The 26,975-nt window shown below is 39.0% G+C and overlaps 1 protein-coding gene across 4 annotated transcripts in view; it reads right to left on the reverse strand.

Moving 5' to 3' along the window:
* Positions 1-253: 253 nt before the first annotated feature.
* The window catches only part of ANAPC4 (anaphase promoting complex subunit 4), a 36,816-nt gene continuing 10,094 nt past the window's right edge, over positions 254-26,975 (reverse strand). For 3 of the 4 annotated variants that reach the window (XM_044225849.1, XM_044225846.1, XM_044225847.1), the window contains exons 10-29: positions 25,014-25,097; positions 23,840-23,926; positions 23,309-23,373; positions 22,566-22,608; positions 22,365-22,441; positions 20,622-20,722; positions 20,490-20,541; positions 14,324-14,379; positions 12,132-12,178; positions 10,836-10,892; positions 10,431-10,487; positions 8,359-8,452; positions 4,835-4,932; positions 4,154-4,215; positions 4,037-4,075; positions 3,836-3,937; positions 2,986-3,060; positions 1,930-2,103; positions 1,119-1,242; positions 254-612 (exon numbers count right to left, since the gene is read on the reverse strand). In XM_044225849.1, the coding sequence (XP_044081784.1) occupies positions 385-612; positions 1,119-1,242; positions 1,930-2,103; positions 2,986-3,060; positions 3,836-3,937; positions 4,037-4,075; positions 4,154-4,215; positions 4,835-4,932; positions 8,359-8,452; positions 10,431-10,487; positions 10,836-10,892; positions 12,132-12,178; positions 14,324-14,379; positions 20,490-20,541; positions 20,622-20,722; positions 22,365-22,441; positions 22,566-22,608; positions 23,309-23,373; positions 23,840-23,926; positions 25,014-25,097 (1,722 nt within the window). In that variant the 3' untranslated portion in view covers positions 254-384. Of the gene's footprint in view, positions 613-1,118; positions 1,290-1,929; positions 2,104-2,985; positions 3,061-3,835; positions 3,938-4,036; positions 4,076-4,153; positions 4,216-4,834; positions 4,933-8,358; positions 8,453-10,430; positions 10,488-10,835; positions 10,893-12,131; positions 12,179-14,323; positions 14,380-20,489; positions 20,542-20,621; positions 20,723-22,364; positions 22,442-22,565; positions 22,609-23,308; positions 23,374-23,839; positions 23,927-25,013; positions 25,098-26,975 lie in introns of those variants that run through there. The other variant, XM_044225850.1, reaches the window with a different exon arrangement.

The raw sequence follows: 26,975 nt of genomic DNA on the forward strand, positions 1-26,975 counted from the left end.
AATAAGTATCTATGTTTTTAAAATACTAAAGGCATCAAAAATTCTAGTGATGAATGACTACTTAAAATGTAATTTCTTCTTGATATAGGAATGATTCCTGATACCTATCTTTTAACAGAAAAGACTGAAATTTTCTTCACACTCAATTTATGTTTTCTTTAAACATGAGTTCTGCATACAGTATTAAAAAGAAATCTCACCAAAAAGAAAGTCTATCATAGTGACTCTACTACTAAGAGAAGCTGAAGCAGAATAAGGAAAAATAAAATGTATGGTTTATTTCTTTGTTATACAAAGAAAATTAAAAGTGATCCAAAACATCTTCACCCATCTCCCATGTCCTTCCTGACATAATGAGGACATACAAAATCAGGGCAAGCTAGGTTAGGAGTCCAGCTCAGGGTCAAGTTTCTCCACTTTGATGACTATCTCCGGAGCGGATGCAGCAGCACTGGCCTGCTGGTTCTCAACCTCTGACTCTGACAACACTTCTTCCTTTATCTTCACGGGCTTATTACTTGCTTCCTCCTCTTCATCCGAAGATTCATCAAGCTCCCATTCATCATCTATATCCATTTCAAATACTCTTACATGACGGAGATTTGAGCTTAACTGGAGAAGAAAAGGTCAAATAAAGAATCTTTAAATTAATGGCTGAACTAATAATATAGAAGAAACCAAAATTTTGAAAAATGGTTTTGTATGAGTTATTTCCCATTGATTTATAATAAAATCACTAAACTTAGCCTTATTTGCTATAAAAGGATCTCTATATACAATCATGACAATTTTCCTAATAATTGAAATCAAAGGGTGCCTGGTGGCTCAGTCACAAAGGCATAAGATACTTGATCCCAGGGTCATGAGGTTGAGCCCCAGGCTGGGTGTCAAGACTACTTTAAAAACTAATTATTTATTTATTTAATTAACATCTGATATTGTATTACTCAGTCAACTTTCTCAAAAACGAGAAAGCTACATAGCTACAACCACATGTTCATGTTCATAATCAATAAAAGCAATACACCATGAAATGCTTACACTTTCTGAAAGGACCTTATAGATCCAAAGTCACTTCCTCCCATTACTCTGTCAGTAAACAATCTGTAAATACTTACCACACAGGACACTTTGCGAAAACCATTCCCAGCAACATACTGTGCTTTCATACTTTCCAGTAATCGCCAATGCTTTTCAAAATGCATGGTACGTGTGGGAATAGCACTGCACTGTTCATCTAGCCTGGAGAAGGGAAAATCCAACCCCAAAATGAAAAGGCGATCTTCTCTCTGGTTTACAAGGAGGTAATATAAGGATCTACCATGGGTTTGATTTCTACCAACATTCCCAGTTCCAAAATAATTCTATCAGCCACTGTATAAAAGGCAATTTCCTATATCCTAGGAAAATACTGCAATTCCAAATAGCTAGAATGGCATCTTACTAAGGTTTCTGATTCCTGCTCAAGGAAAGCAAACAGACAAATTTTTTAATTAGAGAAGGGACCTACTCACTTAAATCTAAGAAAACTAAAGCCATCTCTAGAATTGGCTGTGTACACTCCACTGGCTACTGAAGTCCTGATACTGGGAGGAAACCAATAGAAGCAAATCTAAAATAACTAATTCTGGTATTAACTGGGGCTCAAGCTACCCTTGAAAACAGTACATAAGTCCCATTCACTACTCCAAATAATTCCCCACCTTATTTCACCAAATACTCTTGATTTATTAGCAAAGCACAAGGGCAGGAGAGCTGTTGAAGCCAGTATTTTAAAAAAAAAAAAAAATAGTACTTCTGTCCAGCTGATTTTCCTACTATCCCTCGTAAGCACTGCCTAGCACACCTATGGAACCACAATGTACAATACACATTCAAAAGCATAGAACTATTTCGTCAGCAAGAGTTTCTTACTGATGAGTTAGTTACCTTGTGGAGTAAGCCCCCGTGAACTGATACTCTGAGGCATCCTCGCTATTATACACTGAAGATAATGGCAACTGGACCAGAAGCCTATCTCTCCCTTCGCGTCCCACGGTGTCTTTCAGAACTACTGTTACAGTCTCATCATCATAGAACTGTGCATCTAAGCAGCTGTAGGCGCTAGAAGTGAATAACATTCTGTTACATCATAGATGACTGGGACAACTGAGAAAGTATTATGGTACCATGCAAAAATTTAATACAACAAAAAACAAGTGACATGCTATACTCATACACTGAAAATACATCATCAGTTTGCATTAAAATCAGTTACCAATTGCAGTGATTATTCACAAACAGAAGTAGGCCCTAAAAAACAGGTCACCATGAAAAAAGAAAAATCTGGGAGGGTGAGATTGGTTCACAGTTTCAGAAAACTCCTGATACCAATAGTCAGGCCTTAAGGCTGTGGAAATTCCAGGAATGGCACCTTGTAGATATACTGGCTAAACAAACAGGGCTAACTAGACTGAGAAGTAAAAACAAGATTGACAGAGGAAAATTCACAACAACTTTAAAGACATTATCATAAAAAACTCTTTTTATATAAGGAAAAGAGAGTGAGGAAAGGTTTGGCCTGTGAGGAGTGTCCACTCCACAGCCTCAGGGATGACTTTGCTACTGTTACCCCTTTATATTCTAAGAACACCCCAGAGCAGTGACAATGAGGCCACCACATGTTACTGCTGATTGTAACAACAACTTCAGTCACATGCCCCCTGAAGCCATCTTGCTTTCTGAACAGACGGGGAGCTCAGAAGTATTAATCACAGGAAACCACAGCTATGTAAGTTCCTGAAGGGAAGTAAGGTTCTATTCTTGTTAAGTCAATCGAAGTATAAGCTATGTAAGCAATCCTGTGCACTCTGCTGCAAGTTATAAAGGCCTCCTAAACATAACATAATCACTGTACCTGAGTCTGACCATATTTCTATAATTAAACATACGCACATATCATTTGTATATGTATATAATCTCATTCAAACAAGATTCAAGATTTACCTTCGTCTCACTTTTTCGGTTGTGGCATACGTGAAGCTCCCAAATTTAATAGCAATTAGTCCATTACTTACAGATCTTGAAGAAAGAAGGGGGGGGAAAAAGACTGTGGAACAACTTGGATAGCCAATAATCTAAATGCTTGAAAGAACATGATTGTCAGTGTTAGTATATTTACCTAAACAGCCAAGTCCCAGGCCCAAAATACCATTATGCTTACTCTGCAAAACCGACAATTAATTTAAACCCCTGGATAGACAAACCTACATCAAAACTGCAACTTGTTTACCTTATAAAATTAAGGACAATTGGGAACAACCAAATTATTTCTCTTCGGCCCATCTCAGGTCTCAAAACATTTCCTTCAAATTCAGATTAAAACCATCTACAATATTAATGGTATTCTGTACATGATTTATTTTTTAGAACTTCTAATTCAGATTCTCAAAAGAAGTCTCTACAGGCAGGCCTCTTGCTTAATGAAAGGCATACCTAACCCGAGGCTAAACTCCTTTCCATAAGGAACCCAAGCCACAGTTCCGAATGCTTCAAGTTCATGAGATATAATCCTGAGTATTCCGCTGTTGTATTTTTCTTAATGCTAAAGAAATCCTACAAGTCACAACTACACCTGTACAAAATTAATAATCTAGAATCAAAAGGGATCATAAAGCTTGTGATTTGGCATTATCATTTTAATGATGTGAAATGTAAGACTAAGAACAGTGCACCAGCAAGCCTAAACTCATAAGGTAGCTAACTGAATCCCAAAATATAAGGGAAGGAAGCTGTACATTTATTACTAAAAATAATAAAATCTCACTCTCTATTTCAACTTTAGATTAATACTTACTGGGAAATATCAGTATGTCTCCTTAAAATGCACATTTTATAAAGTGAATCTTCTAAAATAGTAAAAAGAAGATAATGTAGATTTGAGGTTTTATTATTCCACCTAAGGAAAAAAATTTAATGTCAAAACACGGTATTTAGCTATCATATCAGAGAACAAAAATGTATTGCTCGTATGAGACAAGAAGAAACACACACTTACAGAAAAGGAAATTTGAATAATCTGCGTGTACAGTCCTGACTAAAACAAAAGAAAAAAAGGTAAGAAAAAATTAAACTGGCCACTAAATTTTACCACCCAAAAAGTAAATAGATTTACCTTCTAGCATCCCTGTATAATGGAATACAGATTGCTTGATTCATCGATTTTCCAATGACATCCTAAATAAAATAGATTTTTAAAAGTACAATCAAAGCATTTACATACACACAAGCACTCTACAGAAAGTACCTGATCTTCACTATTCAAGTCTAGTAAAAAACCATCTAGATCAGCAAGCTTTCACACAAGAAACTTCAATGACAGTTCTAACAGCAAGGAAAAGAAATTCTGAAGAATTTCTGAAATTCTGAAATTCAGAAGAAATTCTGAAAAATACACCAGAAAGAAGTATGCATAGAAGACTAAGAACACCCAGCCCATCATCCCCTTCTCTCACAGCATCTTACTTCCCTCCTGCAGCAGTAAGCTAGACACATGATAGCTCTCTAGCCGAGACTGTTTATAAGAAGTTTGTTCTAGGAACAAATAAAATAATAGGGATACCAACACTCCTAATAACCTTGTTATCTGTTTACTTCTTAGTATATTTAAGAAACTAACAGGTAGAGGAAATGTTAGGGTGAACCCAATGAACCTGCCATTTTTGTCAGCCATAGGGTGAACAAGCAGCAATTCATATGGCTCACCTTAGAAACTATGACCGTTTACATAAGTGAACCCCATACTGCAGATATTCTCACTCCTCCACAAAGGCATGCATTGCTTTTTCAAACTTACTGCTGGTTTTTGCAAGCACAGATCAATAATGTTCTCCATCCGCCTTTTCACAAAATGCAATGATTTTCGAGGATAATAAGGAAACAGCAAAGGACTTTCTGGTTTCAAACAAGAAGAGAAACAAAAACAAAATCACAAAGTTATAGTAAACCAAATGATTAAGAGAAAATAATCTGTCAGAGGCAGCCCGCACCGCTCATCTGACAGTGGCAATCTCCCTGGCTGCTTCATTAGCCCCTCACACAACTTCACCACGAATGACGTGGCCTCCTGCCTTTTCTTCACCATCCCCTGCTGCCGGCCCACTAAAACCTGCCGCACCCAATGCAGGCCGAGGCCTAGCAGCTCCGTACTCTTTATTCTATTTTCCCCTACCCAAATCTGACAGTTTGCTTCTGCTGGGTATAGGAAGGAAGGGGTGATCTGGGAACCACAAGACACAATAAAATAGAGTTCATTCTCTACTCTTTGCCACAACGGGCTGACAACAGCAGTCCAGTATTGTTTTCGAAAAGTATAATACTGAAAACAGAAACAAGACACAAGAAACTAGTGCGTTGTAAATAAGCACTTTACTTTGCAAAAGGCTACTTTACTAGTAGTGAGTAATACATAATTAAGCGCTCAGGGGTAGCAACTATGTGAGATTCCATCCTGTTACTTCTATTGCTTATAACAGCTGGACAAAGTAAGGATCACACTCTTCAAATTACAGATTTAAAAAATGAGGCCCAGGAGGTTTGGGCAATCTGCCTGGGGTGAAAATGATAATGAATTCACACCTCTGAATCCAACCCTCAGACTCCCAGGCCCACCCTCTTCTCCTGAGCTCTGTAGGCTTCTCTCACTCCCAGCATCTCAAGTCCCAGCTATGCTGGACAAAGTGAGTTTTAATCAGGTTAAACATTTTAAGCTTCCCAAAGGTGAGAGATGCTGGGGAGCAAAGAAAGGTATCAGATCTTTGTCCCTGGTTCCTGGCACAGCGCATCTAAAACCCTCAGAATTTCCTGAGTGATAAGGGTGATAGGAACATCTTTTGGTGTAACAATGCGACTGTGGGAAGATCCCTAGATAGTTTCAGAATGAGGACTAAGCTCTGATAGAAGCCTGGACTTTCTAGCCCTCATCCCCCAACTACCAGGGTGGGGAGAGGAGCCGGACTTGAGTCCAATCACCAGTCATCGATCACTTAATCAATCCCACCCGCACAATGAAAACCCCATAAAGAACCCCTGAACAGAGGGCTTCTGGGTGCTGGGTGACACACCCAGAGCAGGCGCGGGGCCTCTGAGCCCTTCCCCTCACACCCTGACTCTGCAGCTCTTCCACTTGGCTGTTCTGACTTGTGTCTTTATAATAAAGCAGTAAACCGAAGTGAAGTGTTTGGGTTTTGTGGGCCATTTTAGCAAATAACCAACCTGAAAGGGGGAGGGAGGGAGGGTGGGGACAGAAATGTAGGCCACCTGGGGACCTAATCCTCAGGACTGAAGCCACAGAGGCAGTCTTGTGGGACTGAGCCATGGAAGCTGTGGAGTCTGGGTAGTCAGCATCAGAAATGAATCACAGGACACACAGCTGGTATCAGAATTGGTCTCAGGAGGAAAACTCTCTCATTTTAGTGTCAGAAGTGTTCTGAGTAACCACAGCTCACGTGACAGCATCCCTACTGCTCAGGAGCCATGAACTGGGCACCCAGCGCTCCACCTGCATTTACAGAATCCTCACAATGGTGTTTTGAGGGAGGCACCCCTACCACCCTCATTTTACTGATGAGAAAACGGGCACAGAAAGGTTAGACAGTCTGCCCTCAGCCACATCACGAGAAGTCGCAGAGCAGATTCCAACCCCTGAAGCTCAGAGCAGCGACTTTCACCCATCCTACAGCCCCAGCGCTCCTTCATGTACACTGAGAAAGTACATGTAGCAAATATTTAGCACATGATTTTTGCAAAGTGGTAGAAAGAAGTTTCACAAAAGTTTTCTTAACAGTTCCATAACGATGTGGCGTCTGGGTGACACAGTCAGTTGGGCATCCAAGTCTTGGTTTTGGCTCAGGTCTTGAGCTCAGGGTCATGGGACTGAGCTCTGTTGGGCTTCATGGTCAGCCCTGAGTCTGTTTGGGATTCTCTCTCCCTCTTGCTCTGTCCCTCCCCACCACACACTCTCTTTCTAATAAATAAAGCTTACAAAAAAAGACAAAAACCAGAAACAGTTCCATAATGAGAGTATTTCTTCACACTACACTAAGAAACGATAATTAATGAACTTGTCCCAATTCATATACTAGCAAAACCTTGAGATGAAGTTAATAATACGAGGTGTTATCTTGGTTAAACATCATGCTCCTAGCTAAGACTAGGCCTTCCTATTCAGCCATAGATGTGAGGAAAAGAGGGTAGGGCCCATTTTTAGCCCACCCAAGTTCCCAGGACCAGTATTAGCCCTCTCTCAGACAGGGCACTGGTGCCACCACTCCTGGCACACTGCCATGAGCCCTCCTCAGGCTGGGGATGCATCCTGATTAAACAGCAATGAGCTGAGTCAGCTGTACCTTTATTCTCCCTCCTTTCAATAACTAACTGAATCAATAGATCTCGAGAAATACAAAATGTGCTGCTCTGAAAAAGAATTTGAACTTCTAAGCTTAAAATAAAAGGGCAACAAGCCAAGTTTTGGGTTTCAGAGAATTCTCTCCTTCTCCCATCCATCCTCATTCATTCAGATGAACAGAAACCAGAGAGAGTGGCAGAGGTCACCACTGAGTCGAGTTAAAAACTCGGGCTTTGAGGTCAGCAGACACCTAGCTTCATTACATACCAGCTTGTGTGATTTGGGCCTTCTCTGATCTTCAGCTTCGTTATTAAGAAATGGGGATAACAGGTGCCTAGGTTCCTGGGGGCATGAAGGAAAGAACTACATGCTGGGGGCTATTACCCTAATGACCTAAGAAAGTGACAGGCTGTGATCAAATTACTCTGTGAGGCAAGCAAAGAAATACTGTTTCCAAAATATTTACATCTAAAATACTGAAGTTCTGATATATTTAGTGGTTGCTATTTTGTGTTGCATCCCGAATAATGTTGCATCATTTTACTATACCAACATTTCAAGATCCTAGAGAATGAAAAGCACAAGTACACAAAAAAACCTATAATCTCAGGAGAATAGTTAAGCTTCACTATGCTTTCAGGAGTTCACAAATGGGAATCAGCAAAAGATTTCTCTCACTAGCAGGCTGTGTAATTTTCTTCCTAATATCCTATTTTTTTCATAGGGTACAAAACAGACAAGAGTATCTGAGAATAAACAATCTTACCGTTATCACAGTTAATTTCAGACTGTTTTCTATCACGGTAAAGTCATATACTATTTATTTTGCTGTTTCTCTAATCAAAAACAATAGGCACAAATGATCTAAAGACCTGAAATAAATATTCAGTAATTGGCCAGCAACACTCCTAGTTAATAAACTGGTCTCAAAGCAAGTATAAACATGGCCCAAATCCACAAAGTTCATTAAATACCTTTAAGGTGGTTGCTATTTTGAAGAAAATCATACCACTGGTTTCCTTCTGTGTTAGGCGGTGACACGAGATCATCATCTTCATCTTTCAAGTACTAGAATTAATACCAAATCAAAAATTTAAATGTCATAAACAAAGGAGGAGGCTTCAAAGACTTATCGTTAGCATTATTCTATTTTAAAAGTGATTGTTTTACTGACAAGTGCTCTGAAATTGCACGGCTATTATTCCAAGTGAAGTGACCAAAATTCACTAAATGCCGAGCCACTTGGCAAGCTGCAAACTTCTGGAAGATCAGAATGCTATGGATGTAGAGACCACACACAGAGTTTAAATTTTGTGTTCCATTTTCATGAAGGACATTTTAATCTTGTGTGTGTGTGTGTGTCTATGAGAGAGAGAGAGAGAGATCGTGCATCCGCACCTATGTTATACATTAATTTTAAAAGTATCAACTTGTCAATCTACTCTTGGACAGTAGTCCTCAAAGTGTGGTCGACAGACCCCCTGGAGCCCTCAAGATGCTTCAAGGATCCATGCGGTCAATACTATTTTTATTTATCTTTTTTTTTTTTTTTGTAGTATTTCTGATTTCATTATTCTATTTTTATAATGTTGAAATGTTATTTGCCCTTTCAACTCTGTTGACATCTGCACTAAGGGTCAAAAGCACAGGTGGGGAAAACTGACGCCGGGAGGCAAGGTGATGGTCTTAAGCCACACTAGTGGGCACTGTATTCCTTTTTGTTACATACTGACAGTTTCACTTATTTAATGAAGCTATTAAAATAATTAATTTTATTAAATCTCAACCCTGGAGTATAAATCTTTTTACTGTTCTCTGTGACAAAGTTGAGAAGTAAACATAAAGCACTTTGGCCAATACCAAAGTACAATGGTGACCATGAGGAAAAGCATTTAAGAAATTGTTGTAGTTGTGGGGTAAGCCAGGCACTTTGTTGCTGTTAATGGAATTCTATTTTTATTTGAAAGAATGACTGGCAGATAAGCTATGATTATTCGTACGTGGGTATTTGGTAAATATTTTCTTGAAAATAAAGCAAGCCTGTCACTTTAAGCAAAACAACTGACAGTATTTGCTGCCAATGATAAAATTTAAACATTCAAGCAAAAATTAAAATTTTGGAAAATCTGTATCTACCACTGTGTACTTGACAGCCATGGTACTTAAAGATTTTCTGATGATATTGGTGCAGCTATTCTTAAATCTGACTTTTGGATACTGCATAGGGAAAGATATCAGCATTCAGAAGATCTGCATAACTCAGTGAGCCAGTATTTTCCAAATGACCAATACATAATACTACAAAATCATGCACAGGTAAAAGATCCATTCAAAGCATAAGACAGATGAATGGATTTTAATGTATCAGAGTATGAAAAGTTCACTGATGCAATTTTAGATTCCACATTAAAGCTAACCTTAAGATACTATCTCTTATCAAGACTCGGTATAGTATCAAAAAACATCCACAATTATCTGAAACAGCTATTACAATACTTCTCCCTTTCTAAAACCTATGTGAGGCCAGATTTCCTTTACATACATTAAACATAAAAACCCAACATGGGAGACGAAGCAGCAACTATGAGAAGCTGTCTTCTATTAAGGCAGACAGCAGAGATTTGCAAAACTACAAAACAACGTCACTCTTCACTAAACTGTTTAAAAAAAATAGTCATTTTTATTATAAATATTTCTGTAACATGTAACAGTTAAGTGGAATTGCTGTTACTTTTAAGTAATTTTGTCTTCTCTTATATTTCTAATGCCTACTAACATCTCCCACTAATAAATATAACCTATATTAGCAAAACTCTTCAGAGTCTTCAATAGTTATTAAGAATATAAACGAGTTCTGAGACCAAAAGTTTAAAAACTGCTCCTTTTTCGTTACTTTACTAAAAGAAAAGGGCTGCTGTGTAAGCTAGCACTGTATTATTTTCCAGAAACTTTGGATAATAAAGATTAACACCGCTAAAGTTTTAGCATTAGTTTTAATAATTTCCAAAAAAAAAAGTAATATCCACATTCAGTCAAATGCCCATACCTGACCAACTTTTTCAACATTAAAGTATTTTCCTTTTCGATTATAAAGGTCTGGAGCCTAGAAAGAATAAGCATAGTTTAGCTCTTAACTCACAGAAGAGAAAGAAAAAAAAATTCTTAAGTTTAATGAAAACATTTATTTTTTAAGAGAGCCGTTAGTGGAAGTTATCTTTTTCTTCTAGGGATTGTATGACACACATCCAAACAAAAGTTGGATTTATAAAGGCTCTAAAATAAGTATTGCCATTAATTAGTTCAATAGTTTAAAAAGCACAGCTGCTAAAAATGTCAATTAAATTGGATTAAATGTGATTACTTCTCACCATTACCCAGGTTTATGGCAACTGTTTAACTCTTTCAAAAAAAACACAAAAAACCCAGCATTATAGAAATAACACTTTCGTACCTCATTGAAATGTTCAGTAAGAAATTCAGCAACAAATGTGATATCTTTCTGAGTCATCTATCAAAATCAAAAAGGAACAAAAGGAAAAACAAATCAAGGAAAAAGAAAGCTTCCCAAAAGATCTTATATTATGTAATAATAAATGTGACTTTTTTTTTACTATCTACTAAAAGCCATACAAAGAGGCAAAGTTCCTTCAAAGAAACATCAATAGAAATCCAAAAGACTATGCAACTGTGAAAATATGAAATCTTGAAGCTTTGACAAGCATGTAATTAAACATTTTAAACCCCTTTTTCCAATCAGCTAATCCAAGAGCTACAGCTAATCCAAGAGCTACAGAATTCCTTATGGACTGAAGTTGTTTATTATTTTAGGCCTTGTGCTAATAAGACTGTGTACAGGGTCCCTGCTCTGGAAGAAGAGACTACGTCCAGAGACGTCACCTTGACTTGAGTGAGGACCTACAACTCAACAGTGATGCTTGCTTAGCAGTTGGCCTCTCCTTCTTGCAGTGACCCTGCATTCACCCCACCCCAGTTCTTCAGCCCTCACAGAATTATACCTGGGGATTATACCCAGGGGTCTCCCCCATTAACAGACACATTTTACTTCCCCAAACAAAAGAGTGGTCTCAGCGAAACAGCTAACGTGAACCTCCCTGGTTTGTGAGGCCAGTCATCCACAGCACAAAAGATCTCCTTCTTGTAAAAGTCTCAGAATGGCGATCCCTTATTCATCCAGTCCACTGGAGCTAATTCTAATGCTCTCCATTTTCACAGGCCCCAGATTACCTCATCTATCTGAATCAGAGTTTGGGCAGGGGTGAGGATGAGCGACCACAGAAATCAGGTGGGAATATTGCCCTAGTCTGAAAGTTCTTACTTAAAGGAAATTTCAATCCCACTGTCACAATCCTTGTAATCAGGGAAACTACTGTTTACCAGACATCAGCATTGGGACTAATATTTAAAGTACCAGATTTCCAAGGAAATAAAAATGCATTCAAAACTTAAGGAAGGTAAAGAATACAAGCACCCTACATAATACAGATTACAAAATCTTATATAAAAATGAAAATTATAAAATTAGATAACCATAGTAAAGGTATTTTGTGAGATGAAAAAATAAAATTTCTTCAAGGAAAAAAAAAACTCAATTACGAAGCTGCATTTAGGGTCTATAGCCTGACACCTTGTCAACTAGCAATGGTGTATGAATACTGAGCCAAGCAGCCAAGCTGAGCTCAGTCAGAGCCGCAGTTAACACACTGGAAAACGTACTACCAAATACTACCTTATTCAGCTCTGGAAGCACATGGTCTTCTGTCATTCTCAACATTGCTGGAAACAGAAATCAAAAAACTATCTTTAAAGGAAAGGTACAAACCTAACTTTAATATAGATACATTTCAAAGACTAAATGTGTTTCATTGGACTAAATCTTCAATATTCAACCAAAGAAATCTTTTCACCAAGGAAAACTTATTTTCCTTCTAAAAACTAAAGTGTGAAGACTCTAAATTTGACTTGTATTTTCGGGTTCAAAAAGGCTGGTCTAACAATCCTAAACTGTTATTTTTTTTTCCTATGTCAACTCAATGACGTGCACAGACCAGATTCATTCCTCTCCTAACATGGCATTTCTTCTCTTAAAATCTGCAAACAATTCGGTCCTTCAAAAGCTTTACAATACCAAACAAACATGTTACTCTCCCTTGGGTCTTTTGCTACACAAAGATATTTGCACTAAGACTTTTGTGTACATACATACACTTAAATATACGTGTATTTACAGACTCTCTAATATCTGCAGCCAATTCTTTTTGTCCTCTCTGATGGTTGTATTTTTATATTATGTCCACCTAAGTCAAGGGGAATGCTGCATGTGTTTTTGCACTGTTTGAATATCCCTCGTAATTGCATTCGGTCAGGAATAAGCATGCTGGATGTGATTCTGCAAACATGGATTACTTTAGAAACCATTCTTCATTAGTTCAAACTTCTAAATTATCTGAAAAACAAGCCGTGATCTAGTGCACTCATTCATTCATTTATCCATCCAAAAAGTACTCACTGAGCATACTATGGGTGCTGGGGATATAGCAGTACAAAAGAAGTTCCTGCCTTCATGGAGGCTACATTTTCCAAAGGAGCAAACCCAGGCGACACCACTAACAAGTAAGAGTCAGGATTATAATGAGGTCTCGGGTTCTCCCATCCAGCGTGCTTTCTGCTGCCCTGCTCTAATGATAAGGATTGAGCAGTAATTCATTTCTCTCCTAATCAGGCTTCTCATTAGAGTTAGGACATGCAATAGAATATAAACTGCCTCAACTACTCCAGTTAATTACAAGTAAAACCAAACCTCTTCTGTAAAAGAAAATTATTTCGAAGATCTCATTGAGTTTTAATATTGTAATTTATTCTAATCAGCATTTCCGATATTAAACAGGCTGGCCTGATGAACACTCTGGCTCCCCATTCTGGCTAGCACTGGTACGGTTTTGAGGAGAAAAAAAAAAAGAATTTTAAATGCCAACATCTGTGGATCCCATTCTTTTTTTACCACAAGCAATTACATTAGGCTGACAAATACAAAGTCTGTTTGTAAGATACCAGAATTGAAGATCTGGACATTTGTTAAAAGATGTGAGCACATTACAGATAATTTAACTTCTATTTTATTTACTCTTTAGAATTTTAACAAATGAGAAATAAATCTCATTTATAATCAAATTTTTGCCTGTGTTGGAAGGGAATGTATGCTGGATTATTTCAATGATATTAAGGGAGGGTCACAAAAACAGTTCAAATGGACCTACATAAAATATGCACATGCTGCAGAGTAAGCATGAGAACATGGACTATGAAGTCAGTAAATCCTGGTTAACTACCTACAAATGAAAAGACGCTAAGTAGAACAAAGAAAGCCAATGAGTGGTCTGCATTCAACTTAGCTAGGGCACTAGTGTCTGATGGAAAGGATGCTAGAAACTTCTTGTTTGGTGCTGTTCAATGTGGCAGGCACTGACAGTGTGTGGCTACGGAGGACTTCAAATGTGCATAACGTCACTAAAAAACTGAACACGTAACTTACATAATTTCAACTAATTTATTTATTTTAAAGATTTTATTCCTTTATTGCTTGAAAGAGAGAGAGAGAATGATGGAGAGGGAGACAGGAGCCAGATGCGGGGGCTCAATCCCAGGATCCTGGTATCATGACCTGAGCTGAAGGGCAGCTGCTTAATGGACGGAGCCACCCAGAGGTCCTGTAATTTCAACTAATTTAAAGACCCACAGGTGGCTACTGGCTACCCTAACGGATGGCATACCTCTAGAAACAGAAGATCAAGAAACAGAACAGAAAATAAGCTACTCAAGAGCAGAGGCCAGATCTTAGCTTTTTCACTGTCTTGTTTTAAAAAACCCACAATTTTTAAAGAAGGGTTAAGGTAACAAGAATCCTTCATTCGATCAACTTACCCACATAAAGCCAGCGAAAAAATGCTTTGAAGTTTTTCATACTACTATCTATAACTCTGAAAAGACAAAAATAAAAGAAATCAGTGAAAAAATGCTTTGAGGTTTTTCATACTATCTATAACTCTGAAAAGATAAAAATAAAAGAAATCAGAAATAAAATTATAATGTGTGGTTCATATATCATCGTTCAACTGTTCTGGGATATAATCATCTTTACCATTCTCTTTTATACTATCTGAAGGACATTTAAACCTTTGATTTTACAAATCAAAAACATACCTAAAAATAAAGCTTCAGAAGAGCAAGTCCTGATTCTTCTCAAAAATAAAGCAAATGACTCAGATTCTAACTGGTTATAACAGTCTTGCCACAAACTGTGTAATGGTCTTTCCCACCATTCAGTAAAGTATGAAATCCTTTTTCAACTTTGCAAACAAAAGAAGTCGGCAAAAAACCATTTTCAGCATTTTTCTCAGTTAAAAAAAATACTGGTCAGTAAGAAGAAAAAACATCAACGCCAACAGAAAACCAGATTATAAATTTGTACTATGTCACTATCTCTGCTATCAGTGGACATTATTTTTGGAAGTTGATTTTTGATGCTTATAGTAACTGATCTCAAAAACTGAATTTTCAGGGCGCCTGGGTGGCTCAGTGGGTTAAGCCTCTGCCTTCGGCTCAGGTCATGATCTCAGGGTCCTGGGTTTGAGCCCTGCATGGGGCTCTCTGCTCAGCAGGGAGCCTGCTTCCTCCTCTCTCTCTCTCTCTCTGCCTGCTTCTCTGCCTACTTGTGATCTCTCTCTGTCAAATAAATAAATAAAATCTTTAAAAAAAAAAAAAACTGAATTTCCTTGAGCCTTACAGAAATGGACTCCCCAAATTTAAGTATTAAAAGTGGAAGTCACGTTCATTTCGATGAAACTATCTTTAAATATGGACAGGGCTATCACTTCAAAAAAAATCTCTTTAGGCTCACATCTACAGGGTAACTACTCTAAGCAAGTGATACCTGCATCTTTCTTTCCTAAATTTCAAAGCCCCTTCCAAGAAAGAAGTTTCATACTACTGGAGAGGTGGGTTAGCATCATGAACCTAGCTCTCTAGAGTAAAACACCTGACATAAAAAGACTGCCACATTTCTGATATTACCAAGTAATATAATCAAAACTCTCTTGTGGCAAAACGAAAAAGGAAAGAAAAGTTCCTTTCTGTCTTTCCCAATCAATACTCTGACCGGCCCCTACACCCAGCAAGCAATCCCTGGTCTGCTGGAGGTGAACATCAAAATTCTCACTGCCTCACCTTCTTCATCTATAACCTAAAATAACAATGCTATATTCAACTTCTTCCAGGGAGCAAAAAAGTTAAATAAACTACCTTCCGTTCATATTGAAAAGTGATCACAAAAAGCTTAGTATTTTATATCTACTCTCTGGAAATACGGTGGACCAAAAAATAATTCAACATATAGGAAAAGCAATGTCATCTCTTCTCTCATTTTGTCTTCTGAACACAAATGTCTCCAACCTCTACCTTCTAAAACCCCATTAAAATGATAATGGGGTGGAGGGGAGGGGTGTACTATAAACTCACAAAAACAAAAAGGATGGTAGAAAAGACATTAATTTCAGAAACGTCAGAAAGGACACGTGGCTGATGAAGCTCAACAGAGGCAGTCACACACAGAATATGGAGAGGACAACAAGGACACTTCTGGCCTGCAGAATCCCAGGGACACTCTGGACCTTGCAAATGTCAGGCTTGACAGCAGCCCTCAGGATGACACAAGGGGCTGGACACAGGAGGACAAACCGAAATACAGAGCAGTCAATATGTTCTTTCCTCCTAAACATGAATGCCTATGGGTCTATGCCCCAAACAGAAATGAACAGGGTTTTCCCAAGAAAGCGCATAAACTGGGAAGAGCTGAGGTGGTCCCATGAGGGTGCTGGCAGCCCACCAAACAGCTCTACATGCCTGCCCGAGTGCCAAAGCCAGATTTCTGCTGCCCTGTCCACACAGACTCCAAGCAGCTTCAAATCACCTCACAAAGAAACATGAGTAAACACTGGAGCATCGGGTATCTGAAGAAAGCTGGCAACGAGACCAAGACAAACAGATAAGTGACCCGGGAAGTGGAGATCATTCAGGGAACGGCAGGCTTACAAAAATATCTAATTAATGTCCTCAGAGATTTGAGATGTCATCTACAAAGCAAGAACACAGCTTTGAAAGATTAAAGAAATAAGAAAACACGTTTGGAAATTGAAAGACAAGGACTGCTGTGATAAAGAATTCAATGCGACAGTTCAGGTAACGGTCAAGTCCTCCACTCACCTTGACTACTAATTCCAAAGCTGACAGCCTACACCCCTTCACTACCAACTTGAACCCTCTGACTCTCAACATCAAGCATACCACTCACCAACAACCACCTGTCTTCCCAGGGACCTCTCTTCAGCACCCCAGCTTTCGTCTCCCTAACTACCACCTACTGGTTCCCCCACCTCTCTTCCCGGTTTCTTACTCACACTGTGTTCCCACTTTCCCCCCCAAACCAGCTCCAATTCAAGGTTCATTTGAATCATGCCCTCGCTTTAATTCCCTGGCCCCACTTTGGCTTCGCTTTGGTCACCAAGCCTAGCAAATCTAAGTGCTCAACTGCCCTGTGCCCCGGCACACTTGGCTGACCCCGGCACACTTGGCTGACCCCAGCTGGAGAAAAGCCAGCAGCCACGCTGACCAGGGGCACTTCTACATTCTCACAAGGGCTCCCCAAGTGACCCTCAGCACCAGCAGCATCTGCCTGTTTCACCTACTCGTTCTTTCTCCCACTTCCCTGAAGGCAACTGGCTCACACCTTTTCCTTTATCTTTTTTTTTTTTTTTTTTAAGATTTATTTATTTATTTATTTGACAGACAGAGATCACAAGTAGGCAGAGAGGCAGGCAAAGAGAAAGAGGAGGAAGCAGGCTCCCCGCTTGAGCAGAGAGCCCGATTCAGGGCTCGATCCCAGGACCCTGAGATCATGACCTGAGCCGAAGGCGGAGGCTTTAATCCACTGAGCCACCCAGGCGCCCCCTTTTCCTTTATTCTTAAACCACCTCCCCACTCTTACCTCCAGCTGACAGAACATTACCTATCTCATTAAGACGGTAAGAACAGTTGAAAGTGAACCTCCCCAAGCCTCCATGTCCCAGATACTAGCGTCTGTGACCCTTTACACAGCCTTCTCTCCTGTAATTATAGATACACTATCTTTCCAGACCATTCCCCCCATGCGCACATGGCCCTCTATCTTTCCAGACCATTCCCCACAAGCACCACATGGCCCTCCCCTCCCATACTCTTACTCCATCAATCCTCTCCTCTCTCTGCCATCAACTGTTTCCCTTCCAGAACACCCCATCACATATAAATATGCTCTAACCTCTCCTGTCGTAAGATAGAAAAACCCAACAACTGTTTGCAACCACTGGCCGTTCCGTTCACAACAAAACTACTCAGGAGATGACACCTGCTGTTTTCTTTGCATCTGCTCTCATTCTGCATCCCAATGGCTCCATGACTCCATGACATGGCTCTGATCAAGGTCACCAATAATCATTTCTAGTAATACTCTGATTATCTGTTCTATTCTTGGTCTTCATCTTACCTGACTTAGCAGCATCTGACAACTGATCCCTCGTTCCTTTTTACGATGTTTCCATTGCTTAGTCTATGGACACCCACCCACTCTCCTGGTCATTCTACCTCTTTAGTTTCCTTTGCTAGCTCCCCATCAATACCATTTCTAAATGTTGGAATGCTCATCGCAGTCTTCAGATCTGTCCTCTTCTCTAAGCACAGAGACTACCTCATCCAGCCTCATGGCTCAAAATAACACCAATGTGTTGATGGCTCTCAAACTGCCATCTCCAGCCTGGACCCTTCCCTTGAATATTAGTCTAATATGATCAAAAATTTCTTGGACAGATACCCATGAGGGTACCTAACAGACATTTCAAATTTAATACGGCGGACACATTCATCAGGTCATCAAAATTCACGCCACTAAGGAGAAGCAGACAGACATCATTTGCCTCTGGATGTGACACCTTGAGAAGGGCACTCTACCAGTTATGTATATTCTGGCCAGGGATGTATAACCTAAATCTAATTGTAAAAATACCAGATAAACCCCAACTGAGGAACATAAGATACACATATATAATTTACATAGTCTCTCCCTAGTTTTCCACATTTTAGCAAATGTCAATCCTACTTTTCCAGGTGCTCAGACCCTAAATTCATAATTACCAATAACTCTTTTATTTTACCATTCACACAATCATTTAGCAAATCCTGTTATTTCTACTTTGAAAATGTACCCAGATTCTGACCTCTTCAGATTGTAACCCCCATTTCTCTCTTGGCTTCTGTCCTTGCCCTCTTTTAATTTATCCTCAAAACTAAGCAATGAACAAGAGGATCTTTTAAAAACCTAAGTCATATCCTGTCACTCCATAACCTTAATTGCTTCTTCTTACATCCAGAGTAAAAGCCAAAGTCCTTCCAACCGCCTATAGGCTCTACACAACATGGCCTATCCTCCACGAGCTCTCTCAGCTCATCCTTTCTCTCACACTCTGCTCCATTCACTTCAGCTAGAGTGGCTCCTGAGGTATGCTCCAAACTCAGCACCTTCATACTTGCTATCTCTTTTACCAAATATCGATGACTCACTCCTTCCAACATCATCACCTTGGTGAGGTCTGCCCTATATAAATCGCATCCCAAAGGTCTCCCTTCCGTGCTTGGTTTTTCTCACCACTCCTGACACTTATCTGTCTTGCTATGTATTTTCATCATTCATTTCTTTATTGTCTATCTCACCACATTAGAACATAAGACCCATATAGATTTTATCAGTTTTGTTCACTGCTATACCCTCAGCATCTAGAATAATGTTTAAAATATAGTTAAGTACTCAATAAAGGTCCACGATGAATGATAATGTTGCAGAATTCAGTCAAGAAAATTTCTCAGGAAATAGAAAAGAAACGGTTTTGAGAATTACGTGAAGAAAAACAGAAGATATAGGTCAGTTCACGGCCTAGTATCTGACCAACCAAGTTTCTAGAACAAAAAAATCTAATTAAAAAAACAAAACAAAACAAAAAAACGAGAGGAGGAGAAAGAGAAAAGGAGATTACTAAAATAATAACACAGAATTCAGGTTCAAATATTTTCTTATTACCAGCACAATGAAAAGACCCACATCTAAAAACACTACTGTGAAATTTCAACATATCAAGGATAAAGAATGAAGCTTTGAGAGATGAAAAACAAACAAAAAAAACCCTATAGAGGGATGAGAATCAGAAGCACCAGACCTCCCAACAGCGACAGAAAGACCAGCATATCATACAGCAATACTTTCAAAGTTCTCTGAGAAAATGATTTCCCCTTCATCATCCTATACCCATTGGAAACCATCAATAATAAAGCGTGAAGGTAGGAGAAAAGACACAGAGTTTATCATCGCATAACTACTTCCTGAGCAAGTTACTGGAGATGTTTCCCAACAAAGTGATGAAAGGAAGCAAGAAGCAAAGGCGATCGTGATGTCTGGACCTAACCCAAGAAAGCACCGAAATGCCTGCCTGGCAGGCTGTTGCGGCAGCTACAACAGCGCATCCAGACCAGCATGGGGGAGGGAAGGTTGGAGGAGAAATGTCAGGGAGGGAGGGGGTTCCAGGGTGTGATCCTGCCTTGGAGACAGGGGAAGAATCTAAGGATATAAAAAAAGCAAACAACACAAGAAAAGAGAAAACAAAGTCTAGGAAAAATGAAACAAAGAATTTCTAAAACTGGATAAATAAAATAATTGCAGTATAGTTATACAATTTAGAGGTATGGAGGTAAGAACTAAAAACAGAAACAGTTACAGGAGTTCAAGGAATCCCCCTGGAGAGGGGACTGGAATGAGGACAGGCGGGAGAATACGATACCCCTTTAACTGATAAGACAGCTATGTTATTGGCTTGTTTTAATCATGTAAAGGTGATAACTTTGATAAAAACTTATAAAACCAATTTTAAAAAAATCATGACAATTTGCTGTGTTCTTGCTTATAAGAATAAAATATTCTCACGTCAATGATTCCAGGTATCCCAATACTTACTGAAGAAGTTCATTTGCCTTGAGTATGAAAGAACCCACAGCAGTAATAGCATCTAAAGAGAAATAAATAAGTATCATTTGTCCATTAAGTAAAGTGTGTTTAATGTACTCTACCAAAAAACTAAATTACTACCTTCAATTCCTGCAGCATCTAGTCCAAGAGGTTCATATTTTTGCTTCCATGAAGCCATTCCTTTCAGTTCACTCAAATGGTATAATAAAGACTCGGAACCGCTATCAAAACAGAGCAGAAATAAGTTATTATCATTACCATCATCAAGGTGGCAGATAGCTACGACCTCGCCTAAACATTTCCAAATTTTCAGAAATAAAAACTGAAAGTAACAATTTTCTTTCTAAGAGAAATGATCATTTCTCAAACTTTTCTCTAAAAATTCTAACAGAACCATCTGGCCATTCTGACGATGGAGATGAATACACAACCGCAAGATTTAATCTTACGAGATCACATTATGTTCTACAGTTAGACCTGGCACCCTGAAGACAGTCGGATGGTCATCCTATTCACCCAAAAGATAGGTATTTAACATTCAACAAACGTGTATAATCTCTAACTTTAAGTCAGCACTGTGCTACATACTAGAGACACAGCAGTGACCAAAACAAAAGGATCCTAACAGCACTGACAGTGTCATGGGGAAAGGACACTCATGACCACAATCAGACAAAATATCATTCCCACTATCTTAAGTGCCTGGAAGGAAATGCATACCAGTGTAAGTGTAATGGAATAACCTGACCTAATCTGAGGAATTAGGGAAAGCCTCTTGGAACAAGTGAGATTTGAGTTAAGGGGTTCAAGTGAAGAGCAGGGTGGGAGTGTTCCAGAAGGCAAGATGAATGCACAAAAGCCCTGGGTAGGAAGAAAAAATGTCAAGTCTGGTAAGTCCACCAGCGTGCATGAAGCAGAGAGGCAGGTGTGTTAAAGACCATGAAAACGTCTTGGTCCTGAGAGCAATAGGAAGGCACTGGAAGTTTTTAAGGAAGAGTAACATGATCAGATCTGCTCTGGGAATTTACTTGAGGGGCACAAATCTATTCGTGGACTGGAAGCCAGGCCAAAGGCCACTGCAGTGATCCAAGGCTGAGGTGATGCAGTAGGGGCTAGGGAACTCAGCATAAAGGGATATATCGAAATTTAAGTCAAACACTGAGCAGCCACATGCAAACTGCTTCACGAGGGAGCTGTGGATAGAAGTAGCATGAGACCTGAAGATCAGAGTCCGGCTGTGACACTTAGTAAGTTCAGGCCAGTTTGGATTTCAGTTTCTTTTTGCGTGGAAGGAGGATAATCATGATCAACACCTTGCAAAGTGTTAAATGTAAAAACACGTATCATGTTTTATAAACTGTAAAATGATAAACATAATTTTCTTGATCAAAAAAGGGTATATGGGGATGCCTGGGTGGCTCAGTTGGTTAAGTGTCTGCCCTTAGCCCAGGTCATGATCCCAGTGTCCTGGGATCGAGCTCTGCACTGGGCTCCTTGTTCAGTGGGGAGCCTGCTTCTCCCTCTGCCTGCAGCTCCCCCAGCTTGTGCGCTCTCTGACAAATAAGTAAAATCTTTAAAAGGAAAAAAAAAAGGGTATATGTCTTTTCAAAAGACATACTGGCTGTCTGGCTGAGGGGAAAAAAAATCCCAGACAGAGAGCCTACTCCAGTGAAAAGATGTTTGAAAATTATTTCAAAATGTACCATTATTGACTCTTTATATCTTGGGCACTCCAAGATTCCCTTCAAGTGCCAATGCAACAATTTTAGCTAGAAAAGGCTAAAAAAGAATGACAGCTGATGAAGAACACCGACACCAAGTACATACAGACACAACACCAAAAACTCGACATCACCTTCATACCTCTGTAAGTGACTTATAACCAATTTTTGTATACTGGAATATGATGACTCTATAGACTGGCCAAGTTTCTTTAAGCCCTAAGTAAGAGAAAAAAATATATTTAGCATATAAGTAAGACACTGCATGCTGCTCTAAAAAAAAAAAAAAAAAATTCAAGAAAGTGCACATAGCCATTTAAAAACAAAAATAATTTAACTGCACCTTTACTGTTAACTGGTTCATTAAGAGGGTCTGAAGTTCAGCACTACAATGAAAAAGAAAGTATTTTTAGTCTTCCCTATACAAAATGTAAATCCATCACTTAAAACTTTTACATTTTAAAAGTAAAAAGAACATTTTTAAACAAACAAAAAGAAACTCCAACAAAAATTAAGACTTAAGGAACAGACAGAAAACAATAAAGTCCAGAAACAGACTGAAGTATACTTAAGACATACCAAATGCTAAAATGGCATTTCAAATCCATAAGGAGAAAGTGTAATAGTCAATAAATTATGCTGGGCAATTATCTAAACCTTCAGAAAAGAAGAAGTTAAATCTTCCATAGCATATAACCAAATAAATCACATCTGGAACATGCAGATGGAATAAAACATAAACTATAACAAAAACTCTCAAAGAAAATACAGATCAATCTTTGAATACACTTAAGATGGGAAAGGTCTTTTTTAAGAATAACACTAAGGCAGATACCATAAAGGAGAAAACCGATGGGACCATAAAAAATTGGAAATTTTTTTACACATGCAGAAATACATACATATATTATAGCCACAGTAAATGAATATATTTACAAAAGATGAATAGGAAAATCAATACTATTTTTTATTCTTGTGTACCAGAATTTTCTATTTTTTTACAACAAACACAAATTATTTAAAAAAAAAAAAACAACACTGTAAAAAAGGAAGAAAACACAAGAGCACCTAGTAGGAGTTCACTACCTTGCTTTCCCCCATAACAGCAAGTGCATGAATTCATCCTGCACGGAAGTGGTTGTGCTCTTCTCCTAGAAAAAATGGATAACATCAAAAAAAAAAAAAAAAAAAAAGGATAACATCATGATATGTATTTTTAAAATTTTAACTACATGTGTAATTCAAAATCAAAACTACAGGAGCATGAATCCCTTGCTTTTCCTTAACCTTCCTTCAAATCCTTATTTAAACTGATTATCTGACTATCAGTTCATGGCAAGTAGCCAGTCAGCTCTTCCAGTACCTGTCCTGACTCTCCACTCCCCAGCAGCTCCACTTCACAGACCCGTCCCCACCTAGGTTGTCCTGATGCGAGGAGAGCCTTTTCTCTCTGGGGAAACAGTGCGAGGTCAGATCGAGCCATCTGAAAGCTTAACCTTCACCTTTTACAACCCCGACCAGTATCCACCAGGTAGCTCATGAAGTCAATGAAATGAAATGAAAGCAGCACAGCGTGCCTGCTTTCACTCCATCCAGGGGAAACTTCACAAACATTACCTGCACAAACTTGGTGAGACGAGAATCCATCTGCATCAGTATTTCTTCCCATGCTTCACACATACATGTTAGTGACAAATTTATATACTATTAACAAGAAGGAAACAAAATATCAGAATAATAAAAACAAAAAAACAAAAACAAACAAAAAAAACCTATGTTAAATCAATGTGCTAAGTAATATATGCTTCTTCCTGCCAACTATCTCAAAGAAATCCAGAATTCACTTTCAATCATTTTCCACTCAGCCTGTGAGAGAGAAGACCACAGCTAATGCTTGATAACCATTTAACCAGCAAACATTCTGAAATTAAGTTTTTATCTGGTAAAACAGACATTCTCCAGCTTATATATATATGTTTCATGTACACTGACTGTCAAAATGCTGGTTGAGTCAGCTATTCAATTTTCAAACAAAATCCTTAAAAAGATACCATCCAGAAATCTTTGATGTCAGGGACTGTGGCAGACTGAAAGAGAAAAGCCACAGTTCTTTGTAGCTCCTCTATCCGGATGCAGACTCGGCCTCCCCAGTCCCTGAATCTGGGCTGGTCTTGTATCGTGCTGTGACCAACACATAGCAGAAGGGACACCAAATCCAAGGCCTCCAAAGGCTCTGCATGTTCCCACTTGCACTCCTGACACCTCTGCTGTGGCTGCCACTTCACGAACAAGCCTGGGCTAGCCTACTGGGACATGTCACGTGGGGAGCCACCACTGCTGAGGGACACTCAGAACAGCCAGCTGGATGATGCTTGACCAGGCTCGGCTGAGATGAGCTGAACCTGGCCCGGATCGACAGAACCTTCTAGCTGAGCCCAGCCCAAACTAAGACTTGCGGAATCAGCTAATTTGGGATGGGTTTTTACACATATGAGGGAACTGACATAATGGCTGTTTTCCATAATGCTTGATTTGCAGTAAGACTTTTAAAATTCCGAAATGTTACTTCACTTAGGGGAGTATTTTTAAAACATCTGAACTACTTTTTTCTTTTCTGGTGGGAATAAATTTTCAATTAAATTCCTTTTTCTTGTTAACAGACATTATAAAATTATCGGAACAGGCATTTATATCACAGATAGTTAGCTTTACAGAATGAAATTTGTAAGTCTTTTATTTATAGACTGTGAGAAACTTAAAGAGTAAATATTCATATAAAACAAAGAAATACCTGTAAAAGTGCTGAAATGTGAGTAAACTTTCTAGCCATCCTAGTTACTTCAGGTAAGAAAGAGTACAGTAGATTGGTTTCAAGCTGTAAAATCAAAATAAAGTGAGTTACAATCACACACACACACACACACACACACACACACACACTTCTTTTAAAGATAAATCAGGCCCAGCTCTAAAAAAAAGAAATCCTACAATTTAAAGAGTTAAAGTCAAGGTCTAAGTGTGTGTCAGAAAGACCATGTCTGAATTCTGCTATCTTTGAGCCTACTACTTTGAAGACTAACAGAACAGAACTTTAGGATTCTCTAATCTGACATGTTTACCTGTGCACAGATCAACCCTCTCTAGGTTTGCAGTGCCATCTCCAAAGCTAGATAAATACAATCTATTTTTTTTTTAAATATTTTATTTATTTATTTGACAGAGATCACAAGTAGGCAGAGAGGCAGGCAGAGAGAGAGAGAGGAGGAAGCAGGCTTCCCGCTGAGCAGAGAGCCCGATGCGGGGCTCGATCCCAGGACCCTGGGATCATGACCTGAGCCGAAGGCAGAGGCTTTAACCCTCTGAGCCACCCAGGCGCCCCAATACAATCTATTTTGTAACACTATTATGCTAAAATTAAAAAATGATTACAAATATACATAAAAAGTTTTTAAAGAACTATATGCTACTGATAAACACAAGTTACATATCCATTACAATGAAATAAAAATCATATCTTTAAAAAGCTATTATTTAACAAAATATCGATGCCAAACTTCAAAGAAATAGCAAATCTTTTTATTACAGCACCAAATGCAATCCTAGAAATCATATTTTCACAGAACCCAAAGCTGAAGCGCAAAAGTGACCAACTATTCCGGGCAATTAGGAAGTCAAGAGCTCCCTGGTGCTCTGAATACAACAAATACTGGAAATCATCAGACAGAGTGCACAGTGCATCTTTTTGTTCTATTTTTGTTTAGAATTTGTGCATCCTTAGGCTAAGCAGCAGGGTTATCTGGCACGAAAATCTAGGGAAGGGGCACCTGGCTCAGTTGGTAGAGTGAAACTCGATCTTGGGGTTGTGAGTTTGAGCCCTTTGTTGGGTATAGACATTACTTAAAAATAAAATCTTTAAAAAAAACAAAAAAAACACACAGGGGCGCCTGAGTGGCTCAGTGGGTTAAGCCGCTGCCTTTAGCTTAGGTCATGAACTCGGGGTCCTGGGATCGAGTCCTGCATCAGGCTCTCTGCTCAGCAGGGAGCCTGCTTCCCTCTCTCTCTCTGCCTGCCTCTCTGTCTACTTGTGATCTCTCTCTGTCAAATAAATAAATAAAATCTTTCAAAAACAAAAAACAAACAAACAAAAAAAACAAACACACACACACCTATCTAGGGAAGACTTTCTTAAAGTCAAGGCTATAACCTAAATCCTCTATAGGAGCCCACATGGCTTCCATATAAAGAGCACAGAGTACAAAGCTTTTCCCAACGTTAAATGATCATCTGACACAAGAGGCAACATGCTGGTGATAAGCACGGACTCTGGAGCCATACTGCCCAGCATCACTTCCATGTGAGTGATGCCGAGCAAGTTCTGCAGTTTCTACTTATCTATAAAATGGGGATAATAAGATTCAAATGAATTATACTAAACTACTCAGTACTTTGCACATATTAAACAACTATCTGTATTAGTTTTTATTTGTATTAGGATCAGAGTCCCTTTTCTTTTTTTTTAGAAGAATTTATTTATTTGACAGAGAGAGGGGACACAACCAGGGAAATAGCAGGGAGAGGGAAAAGCAGGCTCTCCCCTGAGCAGGGAGCCTGATGCAGGGCTCAATCTCAGGACCCTGAAGGACCTAAGCTGAAGGCAGATGTTTAACCAAAAGATCCACCCAGTGGCCCTAGGATCAGAGTCCAAAGAACACACTTGATACAGGGGTGCCTAGGTGGCTTGGTCGGTTACATG

This window comes from Neovison vison, chromosome 11 (genome assembly GCF_020171115.1).
Source record: "Neovison vison isolate M4711 chromosome 11, ASM_NN_V1, whole genome shotgun sequence".
Lineage (NCBI taxonomy): Eukaryota > Metazoa > Chordata > Mammalia > Carnivora > Mustelidae > Neogale > Neogale vison.